Source organism: Convolutriloba macropyga, chromosome 8, assembly GCF_964194025.1.
Source record: "Convolutriloba macropyga chromosome 8, txConMacr16.3, whole genome shotgun sequence".
Taxonomy (NCBI): Eukaryota; Metazoa; Xenacoelomorpha; order Acoela; family Convolutidae; genus Convolutriloba; species Convolutriloba macropyga.
The window spans coordinates 33,208,690-33,226,556 of NC_134475.1; the positions used below are offsets into that span (position 1 = coordinate 33,208,690).

At 35.2% G+C, this 17,867-nt stretch overlaps 1 protein-coding gene across 1 annotated transcript in view; it reads right to left on the reverse strand.

The window, feature by feature from the left end:
* The window catches only part of LOC142344087 (uncharacterized), a 58,890-nt gene that overhangs the window by 6,469 nt on the left and 34,554 nt on the right, over positions 1-17,867 (reverse strand). The window contains exon 3 of the mRNA XM_075395571.1: positions 12,448-12,677. Coding sequence (XP_075251686.1) covers positions 12,448-12,677 — 230 coding nt within the window. The remainder of the gene's footprint in view (positions 1-12,447; positions 12,678-17,867) is intronic.

Genomic DNA, 17,867 nt, shown 5'->3' on the forward strand with positions numbered 1-17,867 from the left:
AGGAAAGATAGGACCAGCTGCGAGTTGGTCGGTAGTGCGCAAATTTGATGTCGATTTTGATTATTTTTTCAACCACCCAACCACTTCTAGATGAAGCAGACGTAGACAAGACAGCCATCTTTTTCTCCACCATGCTTCAGTACAACTCGTCTGTGGGACCCTCTACGTAAACGGGTCAGAGAGTTTGCATATATTTCAATGCGCTCCTCCGTTTCGGTTGAGTTTTCATCTTGATGCCGCTTCAATAACTGTACTTTCACCGCAAATTGTACTTTCTGTGGTCCTTGGCTCAGCCGTTGCTGGATTTGCGTTGCAATTGCAGATCTTTGATTGAGCATGAAGCCCTCAAGATCTCTGTGAGCTGTATAAATGACAGTATCATAAGTTTGTAACAAACTGCTAGAGGCTGTCTCCGCTGTAGCCTCTCTTGGTTGGTATTCAGGTCTAATTACAGGCAGCGAGTGAAGGGAATCCATTTGCTGCGCAAACAGGTGCGCATCATTGAATCCCATGAACCACGATCGGCAGCAGTTACTAAATTTAGAGTGGCAAGTTCGCATATGTTACAGTTCAGACAGTTTTCGTGAATCGAACACACAAGGAGCAATTGTACACTGGATGGCCGACTTCGTCTGGATGAAATTAATGTTGATGTCTTGAACGGTTCCCACGAGTGCTAAACGTAGCGGAACAGAAGTTGCACGAATAGACAATTTCTAATAGTTTTGACGAATTTCGAATTCTAACAGCCGGTTTTGGAGGATACCTTTTTCAAAATTTTGTTAGTTATCTGAGAAAAAAGACTTGTTTTCAGTTCTCCATTGCAATCGTATATCAAAATATACCACCATGAGTAAACCTACTGAGTACTGCAGGTCATCTGCAGCATGTTATTTTTCAAAATTGTCATTAAAAGCGCTATTTTATGCATTTTCAAATACGGGCGGTTAGAGTTGTCCAACGTTGTTAAATATGATGAGCAAAAATGCTCACAGTGCCAAAAAACATAGGACCACATGAAAAAATTGATCAAAAATAAAAAGGAAAAGAAGTTTGTTTCCTGTCAATCAAGTCATATTTAACAGTTACATGACATAAACGTGTGTTTTTTCTGAGGCATTTTTTGATGATAGCCAATATGAGAGAATATTGTACCGAGGACCCAATAAGTCGAAAACTGTAAAGGAAACCGATCTAACATCTTTCCTTAGGGTACTTCATTTGCTAATTAATACCAAATGTTAATGTGACATTAATTGCCAGATGTTTTGAAAATCGGTGAAGAAGCCGTTTTTTGATGATGATGCTTATGAGCAATAATGTCAGGAATCAAGCAGTGATTTGAATTTTTTTCAGTAATTAGGTTAATTAATCCTTAATTAGTCGTTAATTTGGGGCTAATTGGTCTCCATAACGGATGAGAAAATTTTGACGAGTGTGAAGGGATGTTTTGTACTTTGGAGTATGCTGAGGCTTACTTAATAAGTTTTTTTGCACCCTCTTTCTAGGGGTCAAAGGTCGGAGGTCATGTGTCAATAAAATTTTATTATTGACTTCTTTGTTTTTTTTCTAACAAACGTGCTCTTTTTCTTTATATGATTCATAAGTAACAAATGGGAGGTGATTCTAGTGTAAGCTGAAGAGAGCATCTACTGAGTAAAGTGTCTAAAATTGACGTTTGAAGTGCATTTACTCAAAACTTTTCCTTGATTGTTTTCATTTTTTTGAACATTTGTTCAACATGAATTGATTTTGGAATTCTTTTCTTGCTACAGCTCTGGCACGGAGTTAGCGTGTCATTAGCGTCAATACATCGTTCTCTAACAAATAGCTTAATCTCTAATTTTTATGTTTAATGCATAATGTTAATAAAGATTGTTTAGATTCAGTATTTCTGGATATATTAAAAAAGCAACTGCGTCATAGTAGTTGCAGTATTCGGGTGTTTGTTAGGAAACGAATTTGTATGTTAACATCATAATGGACACTGAAAATCCCTTCTGCACACGTTCGAACTTGATCAGCAGTGAAGCTATATTTTCTTTGACCAAGCAGATTTAAAATTACAAAAACAAACACCAAAAGTTATATTCAACTTTCTGAAATTTGAAATTATAATTTACTAAAACTCAGTCAAGTTAGCATCTCACAAAATGTATATAAAAGAGTTTTCTGTTGATTCAACAAGTTTTATTTTCGAGTTATTTAATCAGATAATCCATTAAGAAATTCTCAGGTAGCCGTTTCTTTGTTGCATTGCAAATCTTTGGCGTGTCTGTGACACCGAAAACACATGCTGGTTCTCGAGTTTGAAATTGTGTAGCTGAAAGTAACGCTGTATCAAACTGGTTGTCATAAAACAGAGCCGTAGAATCGTTCTAGTCAATTCCTGCAAAGAGATGCACTAGGTGTCGTTGTCAAACTGGGACTCGGATCAACTGCTGGTATTACTGCAAGCTGACGGAATCCAATTGCGGTTGATTTTTTGGGGAGCGAATTGGTGACTTTATGTCCCACATTCCAGCTAAGTTTTTGCAGGCTTGATAAGCCCCTAGCTGGTTTTCAAACAAGAGGCACACAGTCGCAATCGTAACGAAACAAAATTCATTTAACGCCGTCAAATAATGACTCAATGTCAAGATGTTGAATTTTTGGCAAAGGTTGTGTAGTTTAATTTCCCCCTGATGTAATAAGACTGCATTCTGCTGGTTCTGTCTTCTCTGGTAAAGAAGCAATTGCGTTAATGAAAAGCTTAGGAATCAAACAGTGCTGGTAAGTTTGCCAAATATTACCTTCTGTTGAATCAGCAAAACAAAGTTTTCGAACACTGTCTGATAAACCAATGTTCGCTCCAAAGAAATTACGGATTCTGATTACGGATTCGGATTTTGAACGGACATATTTTTCGTACATTTTTTGGGAAAGGAATTGAAACCAATTGAAACTGGAAGAGAAACCTAGCTTTTCTATTGGAAACTTTTATGCAGTTTGTGCCCATTTTGATTCCGAATTTTGCAATTTAGTAAATAGCCATTATGACGTTTTGATTGATACAACTACATTTGAAAACGATACATTGAAACGATATCAGAGCTTTCCTGTGCCTTTTTTTTTACAAAAATTTAAAATCCTTGTTTTGGACTGCACCAAATTTGAAGACTAATGGAGATGTGTTTTCAAGGCTTAAATTAGCAATTGAATTCAACAGCTCCGCAGAAAACGATTATCAGTCAGTGCGCAAACGAATGCCAGCTTTTGCTAGCAACAACAATTTATAGAAAAGCAGCTCTACAAAACAAATAAATGGCAATCCCAAATCCAGTGCCAAGATGCCAGTTGTTGCCCAAAAGACTATCTACAATGCCCGTCCTCCATTAAAACAAATTCAAACTGATTTTGTTAATAGTGAATCTTTACGAAGTGTTCTAACCAATTTGTATGGTCCTCATTCTGGTGCTTTTTGTCAAATTATGGATATTTTTTGTGAGTGAGTGGATACGGAAAATTGAATATTGTTTCTGATTTACTGAAAGTTCGCTTGCGTATGAAGAAAAAGTAAAGTTTTGAAAAAAAATAAATATTGCAAGTTAGTAAGGTTAGAACATCATATGAAAAGCAAAACGAATCAATTCATTATCGCTAATTTTTACAAATTTTTGAGCATTGAAATAAAAATGAGCATTGTAAATACAAAAAAAGTCCGCAACAAGTTTAAAGTTTGCACTTTGATTTGGCTGATTATCCAAGAAATGATAGATGTTGTGATTGTTGCCAACAGAAATGATTCTTTGATATAGGATGAAATGTGTTTGTAGGATAAAATGGCCTAACCAAGGGGATCGGCGAATAAAAGTTGATTGTTTTTTTCTTCGCAGCTGTAACCACTGAGCAACAATGTTTTCAGCAGTTGCTGCATTAACAATAAGGAAGCTGTTTCTGTTCATTTTTCCGAAAAGTTGTTGGCCGCAAACACGTCTGGGAATTTATATTTAAGAGTTTTGCAGCCTGGGATTAAATCATTAGTGTCATCTTCGTTCATCATTAATTTGTCAGATTGTGATTCTTTGATACTCTTCTTGCACTATCAACAAAAATTGTGGTCGCTTTTTCGCCAATAATGAATATCTCTATATTGTTCGGCAAGGCCGCAGAAAATTTAGCGCAATAGAAATTGAAGAAATAGTAAGCTCAGGATGAATAAAATCGTGGGATGTTTGTTGGGTGCTGCTCAATTCAAAAATCATGAAATGGTTCGGGTAATCTGTCAAACTTATTCAATGACCATTGTCGATGTAACCTAAAACCGATATTGTATTAAAGTAAATACGTTTGTCATCACTTGTTGTTGTCGGGGGTGTCTGCTACAGGTAAACCGTTTTGCTAAGTTTAAGTCAGCTTAAGGTCGAATTTGCGGAAATTAAATGGATTTTGTCAGTTGTTACCAAGAAATGCTTCGTTAGTGTTCAGACAAATTGCTAGTCTATGAATCGGTTCTCTGGCAAAAATCTTCTTTTTTTCAATTGTGGAGAACCGTTGACGCGAGAAAAGTTTTTGTTGGAATCTCCAGCTAAGGATACGAAGCTGGACTTGTTAAAAAAGTTTTTTCTGTAACCGATACATCATCATTCTTCAATGGCATCTTGCGCACATACAAATTAGCTTCGACAATTTTTACTTTGTTGTGTTGGCTACATCGTCAGATATTATAACAAAATCATCTCTCGACCGTCTAAATACAATGCGAAGTGTGACACCAATTAGCAAATGTCGGTCACAAGTGAAAAGTCGACTGCAACTTTATCATAGAATGTGCACTGAGCTGATTGCCTGACTAAAGCTTTGCTTCTTGTTCACTTCTCCAGTTGACAGCGCTCCTGGATTTTCCTCGTAGGAATAGCACTGACATGCCGACCAGGTATTTTATGCATCCTTGTTATGTGAAAATTCTTTTTCAATAAAACTTTTATGAGCATAGTTTCCGTTAGCATTTGAAATTTTTAGACCATTAGCAGACACTGTACAATCAAAGAATTAATGTAATATATTATCGCAAAAATAGGGAGCATCTGCATCTGTCTTTGTAACATCTGTTGCTGCCTGCGTCATATCTCAAATCAATTTCTGATGACTAGACAATTTTACATTTCACTTCGAGGAAAATTTTCTTTAAGTCAATAAAAATGTTTCGGTCACCGACGACTTCAAATTCTAAAATGGGTCCTTTTGGACAGTAGATTGGGGCCCAACTTTTGACAAAAACTACCATCGAAAGTTACCAAGAGAAAAAGTTTTTCGAATAAATCCAAAGAACTGCAAGTGGCTTCTGGTGGTAACAAATTAGCGATCATCGTTCACTATGGCAAAAAAACCTGACCGACTTCTTTTTGGAGCTCTGTGTGTGTTGAAACGGTCCTTTTGCGTTGCTTGATTGCTTTCTGTGGCTTGACTCGCACTGACTTCCTAGGAAGTGAAGTATTTTGTTTAGATCCCCCTGTCTGTTTTTTGACAGTTTTTGAGATTGTATTTTTAAACGCCTGTTTAGAAGATCTTTTGCTTCTGACTACATCAAAAATCTCTGGAACACTTTCAAGAGCTTTTTCCCGTTACGTTTCGCTGTGGGCAAAATGAAATGACGTACTGAAGGCAGCGCGACACGTCCAATGCCTGCAACTAAAGCTCCAAAACGGCTTCTTCCATGGCGATAATGTCCAGAGAAGTGAGGCAAAGACGTTGCTTTGTTAGCATAATAAGAATCCATTTTAAGTGGAAATTTTTTCGAATTGTAGTGTTAGAATAACTCGAATACCCGAATAGGGAACTAGTTGTCCTGTTTCCGTTCTCAGTTCATTTGAAATCTTTTGAATTGTGTTGGTCAACAGCTTCTTATAGTCTAAATTTATAAAAACTATCCGATGAATTGGTTGAAGCTCACAAACACTACCGTTTTTCAGACGTTGTTTTGAGTCAATGACTCGCAAAAGTGGAGCCTTAGTGTCACCGACGTATTGATATTCAATTATACTGTTATAGATAAAAAATTAGATTTTTTCCAGCACAAAAGTCAGCTGGAACTCCCAATAATATGCCCTTGTATCATCACTTTTCATAAACCTGTTTGCATTGAGAATCATTTTGTACCCAATATGTATTCCATTGCCGTTCGTATTACCCTTAATTCCAATAATGCTAGGAATTTCCTCGCTGGGAAATGTAATTCCCTTATACTTGCCAAATAAGATTCAATATTTTCCAGAGCTCTTCAACTCTCTGAAAGAAAAATGAGGCAGTCCAATTGTGCGTTTAATTGTAGCAAGAAGTTGTGCCACTGTATCAAAGGTTCCTGGCATAAAACTAAATTGTTGGCCACTATAAGGTCTAGAAATAACATTGGCTTCCGAAGACATCTTTTGGGAATCTTTTTAGTCTTTTAAGTTGTTGACAATTAGACTTCCGTGTTATGTTTTCTATTTTTGTTGGAATTTTTATTTCACTTAACGCCACTCTCCAATCACCTGCAATATGAATTTCGTCTTTTAAAAAATGCGAAATAACGCAAGAGTGTTTAAATCAAATATTTCCATTAAAGCGGATGACACAACGTGAACTGTAAACTCGTCTTCAAACCGGTTGTTGAACATTTTCAACGAGAGGGAGGCTGACAATTGTAATTCTGGTTGATAAAATTTTCCTTGAAATGGTTTTTTGTATGCGACGACTAGGGAGTGTGTTGGTGGGTTTAATGTCGGTGTTCCCGTTTTTTCCAAGACTTCGTCTGTGAATGATTGCTTATGTTTTTTCCTTAATGCTTTAGCTTTTTTGACTACTCTCACAAAGTCTCCAATGTGAAAGTTGCGCTTCTGAGTTGAGCTTGTTTGTGTTGCCGATGACACTAATCGTGGCACATCCTTTTTTGTAAATTTTTTAGCAGTTTTGGTCACTCGATCGGCTCTTGAATTGAATAGTTTTTACAAATTGGTCCAATTGGTCAATGTAGCTATAGGTCCCCTTTTCTTCAAGATACCGATGAATTATCTATTTGAGAGATCTAAAGTTCCTCTCTGCAAAAGCTGACTTTTTTCGCTAAAAGTACTATACAAATGAATTCCACGCTTGTTGCACAATTGTTTGAGTTTTCCAAGAAAATCTGTACCATTGTCAACCCATACTTTTTCGGGCTGTTTCTTTTTGGTCATCTTTTTCAAAAAAATTCATCTGCTTCTGTAGCATACTTTGTTTTTATTGTTTCCACCCTTAAATATCTTGACAAACAATTAGCTGCTACTAGAAGATACATTATATTGCGGTTATACTTTGCTAGTTTATCAAGGTGTGCCAAATCCAGAGACCAAATTTCGTTAATATCTTAAAAAATCTTTAAGCCTGGGAAATTTTAATCGAATTGAACGGTATTTTGTGAAAGACGGCTTTGTCTTCAAATAGAACAGGACTTTACGTATAGGGAGCTTGCTCTGAGTCTCTAATCGCTTTATGCTTCAATACAAAGCTGGTCCTTTTAAATAAAACTGATCCAATTTTTTTACTTCAGAAAAAAGACCACATCTTCCGAGTTGTCTCTTCTTTGTCCGTTGTTTAGTTAATTTCGCCTTTATATCTTTTTTGGTTTGATTTTGAGCCACTGGATTGTTCTCTACTTGGCAAAAACTTCACCTTCAGACGAGGCTTTAAGGATTTGCTTGGCATGTGTGCTTGCAACAAGATGAGGTGAAATATTAGGAGCAATTGAAATTTTTGAGTATATTGCAATGTCAATTTTTTATTTTCTTGCTGTAGATTGTACAGAAATGTTGAAGCTTTAATGCCCAGTGTTTCCTTATTAACGTGAAGAATGTCATTCGACTGTTTCAGATTCGTTAATAAAGTCAAGTATGATTTTTGATCTTTTGATTTGTTTTTTTTTTTCATAAATTCTAGCTCTAACAATATGGAGTCGAAATCTTCATGGGTTCTGTATTTTCCTGTTCTGCTGTCTCAATAACTTTGTTTGCAGTCTCAACTGGTTCAAGTGCTGTCTGTTTTTTTCATTGAATTCGACTGGTCTCTTTGCAAAAGAGGTAGCTCTGCAGCTTTCTGTTTATAAAGAGGATTGTCCAAAAGTTCTTTTTTACCGGTTGATGTTAAGCAAACATTCGTTTTGGAATTAAAATGAATTCTTCGATTTACATTATCATTTTGTCGAATAACGATAACACGAGAATCCAACAGTTTTAACCAAATTTGTTTCTCTGGCGAAAAGTTGCCTCTTTTGTTTCAAACTTGTTTGTCTAGATAATAGTTTTCTGAATGATTTTTCATAACCTTCTACAAAACTTTTTCTTATTGGCACACTACCATTGACAATGTTGAGCAAACATTCGCAAAGGGATTTAATCAAGTTATTTGGAGCTCTCTAGATCTTTTCTTTTTTATCCGATATGTTTTTTATCCGATATGTCTAGCAGCCGCCCCAGCATACAGACTTCTCTCTAATGGCTCAAACTTGTGATAACGGCTTTAGCTGATGGCAGATAAAAAATTGATGGTCCTGGAGGAACAATATTTGAACAGTAGCGCAAGACGTCTGATGTTTTGGGATCCAAATCAATTAATAATGACCTATCGGTTCTTTGGTTGCTAGCTCATAGCTTTCTTTAAAAAGTTGTGCAATATTCAACTGTCGACCAATAAAAGTAATCTGTTGCGTGTCACGTGGTGATTTAAACAATGATGTGTGTTGAATTTAGATCAATTGTTCTCGAACATCTGCTTTGCTGGAACAAATTGTGTTTAACATAGATTGCACTGATGTTTCTATGTCGCCCTGCGGTTGCTAATTTTGAAATTTTGAAAAATACATAGCCGTTTCTGGAACAGAATTTTCTTCCAGAGGTGGAGTTTAAATATTGATTTTAGAGTCTTGAGAGAAGTTTTTGTTATTTTCATCATTTAATGATACTGTTTTAGGCGTTGAAGTTTTGACATTTAATATTTACCATTTGAGAAAAGAGTTGTCCAAATCTACATTTCCGTTTGTTCTCGAGTGTGCAGTTCTTCTGAAAAGCAAATCATTTTCTTGTTCCCTTGATATGTGATTTGTTTGTCTTCTGAAGCTTCTTGTTAGTATATTACTAACCTTGGGAGATCTAATTTTTTATTAGGCTGTAATTTTTGTGGCTGTAATTGGCGGAAATCCCTCTTTATGTGTTTCTTTAGCTACGAGAGTATAAATGTTCATTTTAAGGGTTAGACTGTGCCGAATAGTTGATCTAGAAGGAGCAAAAATCTGTACTCTGATTTAAGCAGTAAAAGATTTTGCTATAGACTAGTACATGTGCTATCTCGCTGCTTCAGAACCGACGATCAAAAGTACCCCTTGGTAAGTTTTCAAATTGGGGTTACGCTTGGGGAATTTTCTTAGGGTTTTATTGTCCCAGTGCAACGAAGCTGGATGATATATTGAACATGACTGGTTTTTTGAGTTTCCTGCCGAAAAAATCAGACATTGGGCGAGCCCATTGTTTTTGCGTCTTTGAGAATTGAAAGCATCTGCTTTTAACTTTAAGAGCCCATTTTTTTTTCGGGTATTTCTTGCAGTTTGCAGTAGTGTATTTAATTGCCCACTGATAATTTCTGCTAAACGCCGGAGCGTTTGGTGTTCTCCCTTGTACGTACGGAGATCTGCTCAATCTCCGTTAGTGTATTTAATTAATTGCCTCGACAATGTGATCCAGATTTCCGATTTTTGACATCCAGTCGTCAAACAGTGTATAGTGTGCTTATAGAAATGTTTTTTGTTGATGGTTGTTAAACTAAAAAAATGACAAAATTCGTCTGCAATTACATAGATGCAAGAGTTACCAACAGAAGTAGGTAAGATGGGACCTTTTGTGTCTCTTGAAGTTGTTGTCAAAATATGCTTCCAATTTTTAATGCAGCGGAGTCATTAAGAGTTTCTTGTCAGACTTGCTAATTTCGCAATCTTAACAACCTTTAGGGATGTATACGGAAGTTTTGAAATTGGGGAAATAGGTTTCCTTGGTTTTGCTCTGAAGTGTTTTTTCTGCGTAACAGATGATGACCTAAACAATCGTGTGCGTTTGCTTTATTAACAAGTAATGGGGGAACCTAATAAAATTTCTGAAGTTTTACTTCCTTAGATAAATATTTAAAGTTATCAATTGCTCTCGAGGAGAAGCAATTATTGTAAACAAGTCTGTCGTTTTTACGCAAAGTTTTCGATTGACCGTTTTTTGACTTTTCGAGTGACCTTAACGCTCTTGATTTTCTACGTTTTGCGTTATCTAAAATTCTCTCATTAACAATTAGAAGCATCTGAACTCAGTTGGCGGCAACTTAATACCAAATGTCAAATTGTAAGCGCGATGAAACTGGTGCCTTTTCCAATTTTAAATCTTAATAGTGGTATACATTAACATCTAACGAGGTTATTTGAAGCCTACTGGTGAATTTTTTACTCCCATTGCGGCTACCCAACGACTGAAGACAGAAGCACGCTGCACTTATTAAGAGCTCCCGCTAGTCCTTCCAAAGCAATTCCGACGTTATGTTTGTTCTTTTCTTTGACGCTAACATGAAAAAGTTGATGTAATAGGTCGATCCTTTTTTCTTTCCATTGTTTTATTTGTCTGAACACGGTGTTCTGGTGTTTTGTTTTATTTTGCTGAGAAATTTTTCGTCATTATTGATAGTTCTTTAAAAAATGAATTGTAGTTCTGTGGAGTATTGGGTAAAAAATCTGCATTAGATGGAAGAGAAAAATTTATACTATTCATGAAATCTGCGTGATTTTCAATTCATTTCCTTAGTGTGGAGTAATGTTGTCTAATTTGTTTTCAATGTTACATCTGCGTGCTGAATAGTTGGGTTTGGAACCGATTCTGATGTTTTTTCAGCCATTTGAGCTCGAAACTTGTGTAAGAGTTGTGCATTTTAGTATATTTGTTTCTAGAGACGGGTCGAAGTTCGTTATTTTGTAACTGTACATTAAAGTAGTGGCCTTTCACTTCTTAATATATTGGAAAGCGTGCAGATTCTAATGCCGCGTTGTTGATGTGTTCCTTTGAAACAGTAATATTGTTGAAGAGGTAACATGCACTGTCCCATGTGTCATAAACTATTTTCCTACGTCTGGAATTTGTTCAGTTTGTGGTCGATGATTTTTTTGTTATTGATTTGAAAACAGAACAAGTATGGCTTTGTGGTCCGTCTAAAGAATGCTGGATGTAGGGAGCCGTGAGGAACAAATTCGTTTACTAATAGAACACAAGTAATTGCTGAGCGCTTGGGTAGAATGATTGAAAGTCAAATTTCTGCTGGAGATTAAACGAGAGTTCCTTTATTACCAAGCTTATTCTTTTGTTGTAGTAATTCCGCTCCAATGGCGTAATTGGAGTCTTCTCATAAAAAATAAAATGGTTAATAAAATGGTGTGTGGATTAGCTAGGACGGAGTGCTCCATGTGTAAGTTCCTGTTTTAATTGCAGAGGTTTGTTGAAGTTTGGAATCTGCGTCTCTGAGTTGTGATAAGAATGGTCTGAGAACAACCTGTGGATTAGAAAAAAATTTAGAGATTAAAGATTAGTAATACAAGGTGGTTTCATTTTTTGTATTTCTTGGTGGTTGTAGTTTTATATCCATCAAGTTTTGGTTTTTTGGGTAGATATAGTTGTCTTTTATTTGGTGTCCTCAGAAATTAACTGAAGAGTAGGAAATAAAGATTTGCCCGGTGCTTCTTTTTACTTTTTTAGTATTTCTTATTTTTCCAATAACGTGTTATTGGAAAATCCATCTAAATTATCCTGTTTGAATTCGTCACCAAGATAAATCATTACAGTTAATTTTTTTCCGTATTAATGGTTTAAACATTTTTCTCATGGATAATGAAAATGTGGTCAATACAAGTGAGTGATCTGCCGTATGAAATTATATAAAACAATATTGTTGTCCTGTGATTACGAAGTTTGTTAAGAATTGTGAAGCTTTGTCTAAAGGCATTTGATTGTACACGCTGTTCATTCCATGCTATTGAGAAAACCGATCCTTAATTTCTTGTATAATTTATCTGCATTGGTTCGATTGGACAACCTTAGTTAGTTTCATTAATCTTTTTGTCTAATTTTCGAACGTAGGAAACAATTTTAAGCGATACACCTTTTTGAAGTATGCAAACAAGATTAATGAAGGTATTTCCGGTAGTTAGTGAATCTGTGTTATATGAAGCTGTAAAATGGGTGAGAATGTCTTGAGTGCACGCTTTGTGCGTTGTTTTTTTAAACTCTGCATTTGGTTATAACGGGAGACTTAATTCTATTTTATCATGAGGTTTCTCGCAAATTTGTCTGATTTATATATTGGCTAATTGCGTCGTTAAGTTCGATTTTGCATCGTTGCCAACGACTATTTCTGGAAATGACACAAATAAAAACCAGCCTGATAAGTGCAGCATTTGTCGGACTGGCAGCAATAACCAGATAAACACTGGTAGTCAAATTTGCATTCACTCCTGTCCCCGTAAAGGAAATCCGTCTCTGCGAATGTCACACACTCTGAATATTTGCTCTGCGGATTCTCCTTCTCACATAACATTCGCTCTGGACACAGTCCAAACTCACTGCAGTTGCGACCATTTGAGTTGTACTGGTTTTGAGAACAGCATGTTCCTAAGCAGTTGCTTGCAATTCATGGATCTTCATTTAACAGATCGCAAAACCCTCTTGAACATAGTTGGTTTTTTATTATCAGCCAAAGAGAGGGGGCATTTACTCAACAATTATTTCTGTTTCTCCAAACTCGCCAAATGAGAGGGTAGTAGAAGAAAATGCAAGACTTGGCGGAGATGATGCAGAAAAAGAAAGTAACTGAAATTATTTGAGTGAAAGGCAATTTCAAAAAGTCGTTGCTTCATTATGAAGTTGAACGACAACATGATTAACCAAGTAATTTACTTCTATCCTTTTAACAATATGTATATTTCGATCTACTCCCCCCTCCCCTCGATCTATGAGCTAAAAAATTTTGCGCCCCCCAGAGGTGCTATTTTTTTTTACAAATTAACATGCTGAGTAAAACCACAAACTTCCTGTTCCTTGAAAACAGCAACAAAAACTATCGCCAGAATTTTGGCGGAAGTTTTTGAAGTGTTCTTGCAGCCCGACTGTGTAGGAAAATGTGCCTTGATCCCAGCCCTTGCCCTGCATTTTGCTGTTTGCTTTTGGATCTAAAAATTGACCGACAAAGCGGTATGACTCAATTTAATCAGACTTGCTTCTCAATGAAAACTTTTTCAACAGTTGAGACTAAAATTGTGATATTGTGAGCGTATGGAGAAAAAATTTGAATGGATGCGGTAGACGACTCTGAATGTGTTCTCTGCTAAATTTGAATCATTCGGATAAAGCTTTAGTCTTGACTGTTAATAGTCCTGCTCTCAGGAACTATGATGCAACGAATTCGACATCTCAAAACAAAGAGCCTAATAAAGGGACTCATAAGACATTTAAAAGCCTTCCAAAATTAATTGTTTCGACCAACATGTGGGGGGAGGAACTATATACTGAAATGGGTTTTTTTGTTCAGACAATTTTGACCGATCGATATATTCATCGTACAGAGTTGAGACTGGTATCATTAGAAAGCTCGTCCAGCGTTTAATATGGATTTAAAAAGATTTTTCTGATTTTCGTAATTTACGGTGAGTTATCGAGGTTTAAACTTTTGTGAAATGTAAAGTGAATTCCGTTGTTTTTATTCGCATTTTCCGTAGTTTTTGACCAAATTTTCGTTAGTTTTCCTAAAACTCGTCAAAATCTTCAAAAACAATGTTATTGGTTTTACGGATAAAGATTTAAAAAAGCTCGCCAATTTGTTTTAATTGAGCCTTTTGTTTTATAATTTTGCCAAATTTTTCGAATTTGAGACATTTTAACTCAAAAAAAGCTCCAAATAAGCTTTTGTTTCCTACTTCGTTTAAATTTGCAGACAGTAGAGACCTAAGATCTGCTGCCGTCAGTTTTGAAAACTTCTAAATAGACAGCTGTACAGTTGTTTTCTGTAAGAGTTTTCTGGAATTAAAGTTTGCCGTTTTTTGAAAAACAAACCTAAAAAATTATGTAAGTGTGGTTTATTTGTTTGTGGTTTATTGATGTTTCATTTATTAATTGATATTTTTTGCAAATATATGGACTATGAAATGTTTTTTTTTTCGACGTGGAGAAAAATTGGGGCTAGGGATCAACTCATCATGGATTTTTACAATCAATAATTATTCGGATTGTATTAGGGCGTGTTCTTTAATTTTTTTTCCCGCAGATTTGTTTTTTTTTATGTTGATTACAGGCATGAATCATTTCAAATCACGGACCAATCAATGACTATCAATCCTAATTACGACAAAATAAAGCCATACGAAAAAAAGTTTGTCTTCAGAGAAAAGCTCATAGTTCTTATGGCTTTGAAAATGTATTTTCGTAAATTTAAAATGATTTGCTTTTGTTTTGGGTTCAATTTTAATACTTTTTGCTGCCCCATGGCTACGTTTTATTATTTAAAGATTCCAATGGGTTCATAAGCAGCAGCAGGTGAGCCTATACAATGCCTTCAGTTATTATCTAATGCCTCTTATGACTTTGAATCTATTTGTTTTAAGAGAATGTTAGTGAAGTTTTGAATTTTTGGCAATTTTTAATCTTCTTTCTGTCCACGTGTTGCTTAGTCTCGAAATTAAACAGCGCAATATTTTTTCTAAGCGGAGAAAAAATTATTCATTACATTGGTTTTTTTTCAAGTAATGATTTTTTGGCTTTCTTACTACAAAATTTCATGAAAGTTTTGTGAATTTTGGCTTGTTTTCCTGTATTTGAGATCTTTACTTATTCCCTTTTCAACTAATCATCATATTAATTATTGCCCCAATTGGCATCGAAAAAATGCGCAAAATAAACATTTTTGGTGACTTCCGTGAATAGCTGATAGTTTAAACGACTGCGAAGCCGTTCTCTCGAAACTTCTTGGATTTGTCTCTCTGCCTCTAATGGTGTTTTTTTTTCGTTTTCATACACCAGATCCTTCTTAATCAAAAGCTCTAATTGCTTCTAAGCACGCTTAAATGAATCTATTTACTGATTCTGGATTAGGACAAGGTTTTAATGACTTTCAATTAATTTTTTTAAGAAAACAATTTTGTTTTTCCCAATCTTCGCATAATTTGCTGCGTCTAGGGTTGACGTTTGTTCTCTTTTCATCTTATCACACTAAAGATAGTTCCAACTGACATTGAAAAAATCAGCCAAAGAACATGTGTAAAGACTTTAGTGAATAGCCTGTAGTTTTAACGGCTGTGCATCCGTGCTCTCTCAAAATTTATTAGGATTTTTTTTGTTTTTGCCTCTAAATGTTGTTCTTTTTGTTGTGGTTCGCTATATTTATGACATTCAAAGACTTTGAACGCTTCCACAATTTTTTAACTGAATCCATTTCTTGATTTCAGTTTATTGATAACTGTTTTGACTTTCAATTATTTTCTTCAAAGAAAGCATTATTGTTATTCCCATTTTTTGTCACCTTTGTCGTCAACAAGTGACTAACTCATTTTACAGGCAGAACTAATTTATTTTCTGTTGCTTTAAACATTTTTTTCTGCAGTGCGTTATGCTTTAAGAGATGTCTTTAGAGCTTAGAAGCGTGTTTTCATAAGAATTTTGTGTTTTCTGTACTGGTCAGTATTTGTGGCTCTTGTTGTTGTTGTTGTTGTTGTCTTTCCCACAAAGACGCTTTACCTAGAAGGCCAATTTAAAATCAAAATGGACTCAGCCATATCGTTTAATCGCTTTCGTCAGTTTGAAGTTTTTAATGGTTTTTCAATGTATTATAGATATAATGGCTTCAATACTGTGGCTTCGATAAATTGTTTGTGAAGTTTCTAATTAGGGCGTGTTCTTTAATTTTTTTTCCCGCAGTTTTGTTTTTTTTATGTTGATTACTGGCATGAATCATTTCAAATCACGGACCAATCAATGACTATCAATCCTAATTACGACAAAATAAAGCCATATGAAAAAAAGTTTGTCTTCAGAGAAAAGCTCATAGTTCTTATGGCTTTGAAAGTGTATTTTCGTAAATTTAAAATGATTTCCTTTTGTTTTGGGTTCAGTTTTAATACTTTTTGCTGCACCATGGCTACGTTTTATTATTTAAAGATTCCAATGGGTTCATAAGCAGCAGCAGGTGAGCCTATACAATGCCTTCAGTTATTATCTAATGCCTCTTATGACTTTGAATCTATTTGTTTTAAGAGAATGTTAGTGAAGTTTTGAATTTTTGGCAATTTTTAATCTTTTTTCTGTCCACGTGTTGCTTAGTCTCGAAATTAAACAGCGCAATATTTTTTCTAAGCGGAGGAAAAATTATTCATTACTTTGGTTTTTTTTCAAGTAATGATTTTTTGGCTTTCTTACTACAACATTTCATGAAAGTTTTGTGAATTTTGGCTTGTCTTCCTGTATTTGAGATCGTTACTTATTCCCTTTTCAACTAATCATCATATTAATTATAGCCCCAATTGGCATCGAAAAAATGCGCAAAATAAACATTTTTGGTGACTTCCGTGAATAGCTGATAGTTTAAACGACTGCGAAGCCGTTCTCTCGAAACTTCTTGGATTTGTCTCTCTGCCTCTAATGGTGTTTTTTTTCCTTTTCATACACCAACTCCTTCTTAATCAAAAGCTCTAATTGCTTCTATGCACGCTTAAATGAATCTATTTACTGATTTTGGATTAGGACATGGTTTTAATGACTTTCAATTAATTTTTTTAAGAAAACAATTTTGTTTTTCCCAATCTTCGCATATTTTGCTGCGTCTAGGGTTGACGTTTGTTCTCTTTTCATCTTATCACACTAAAGATAGTTCCAACCGACATTGAAAAAATAAGCCAAAGAACACGTGTAAAGACTTTAGTGAATAGCCTGTAGTTTTAACGGCTGTGCATCCGTGCTCTCTCAAAATTTATTAGGATTTTTTTTTGTTTTTGCCTCTAAATGTTGTTCTTTTTGTTGTGGTTCGCTATATTTATGACATTCAAAGACTTTGAACGCTTCCACAATTTTTTAACTGAATCCATTTCTTGATTTCAGTTTATTGATAACTGTTTTGACTTTCAATTATTTTCTTCAAAGAAAGCATTTTTGTTATTCCCATTTTTTGTCATCTTTGTCGTCAACAAGTGACTAACTCATTTTACAGGCAGAACTAATTTATTTTCTGTTGCTTTAAACATTTTTTTCTGCAGTGCGTTATGCTTTAACAGATGTCTTTAGAGCTTAGAAGCGTGTTTTCATAAGAATTTTGTGTTTTCTGTACTGGTCAGTATTTGTGGCTCTTCTTGTTGTTGTTGTTGTCTTTCCCACAAAGAGGCTTTACCTAGAAGGCCAATTTAAAATCAAAATGGACTCAGCCATATCGTTTAATCGCTTTCGTCAGTTTAAAGTTTTTAATGGTTTTTCAAGGTATTATAGATATAATGGCTTCAATACTGTGGCTTCGATAAATTGTTTGTGAAGTTTCCAATTTATCCGTATTTTCTGTTTTTTGTCGTCCTATGATTCGCTGTTAGTTTTGCAGTCGTCAATTGCTTCACGTATAAATTAGCCTACCTAATGAGCCGAGTTGATACGAATTGGTTTCTATCAATTTGAATTTGGTCGTTTTAAAAAAAGAATGGTATTTTTGAAGTATGGGCTTTCTGCGCTTTATTGTCGGCCTGTCCCCAGGTCGCATTTTTGAGAGGTATTGTGTCGTATCCAATGAACAATTGATGAAGTACAGGTTGATTTGTTTAGATCGGGTTTTATCGG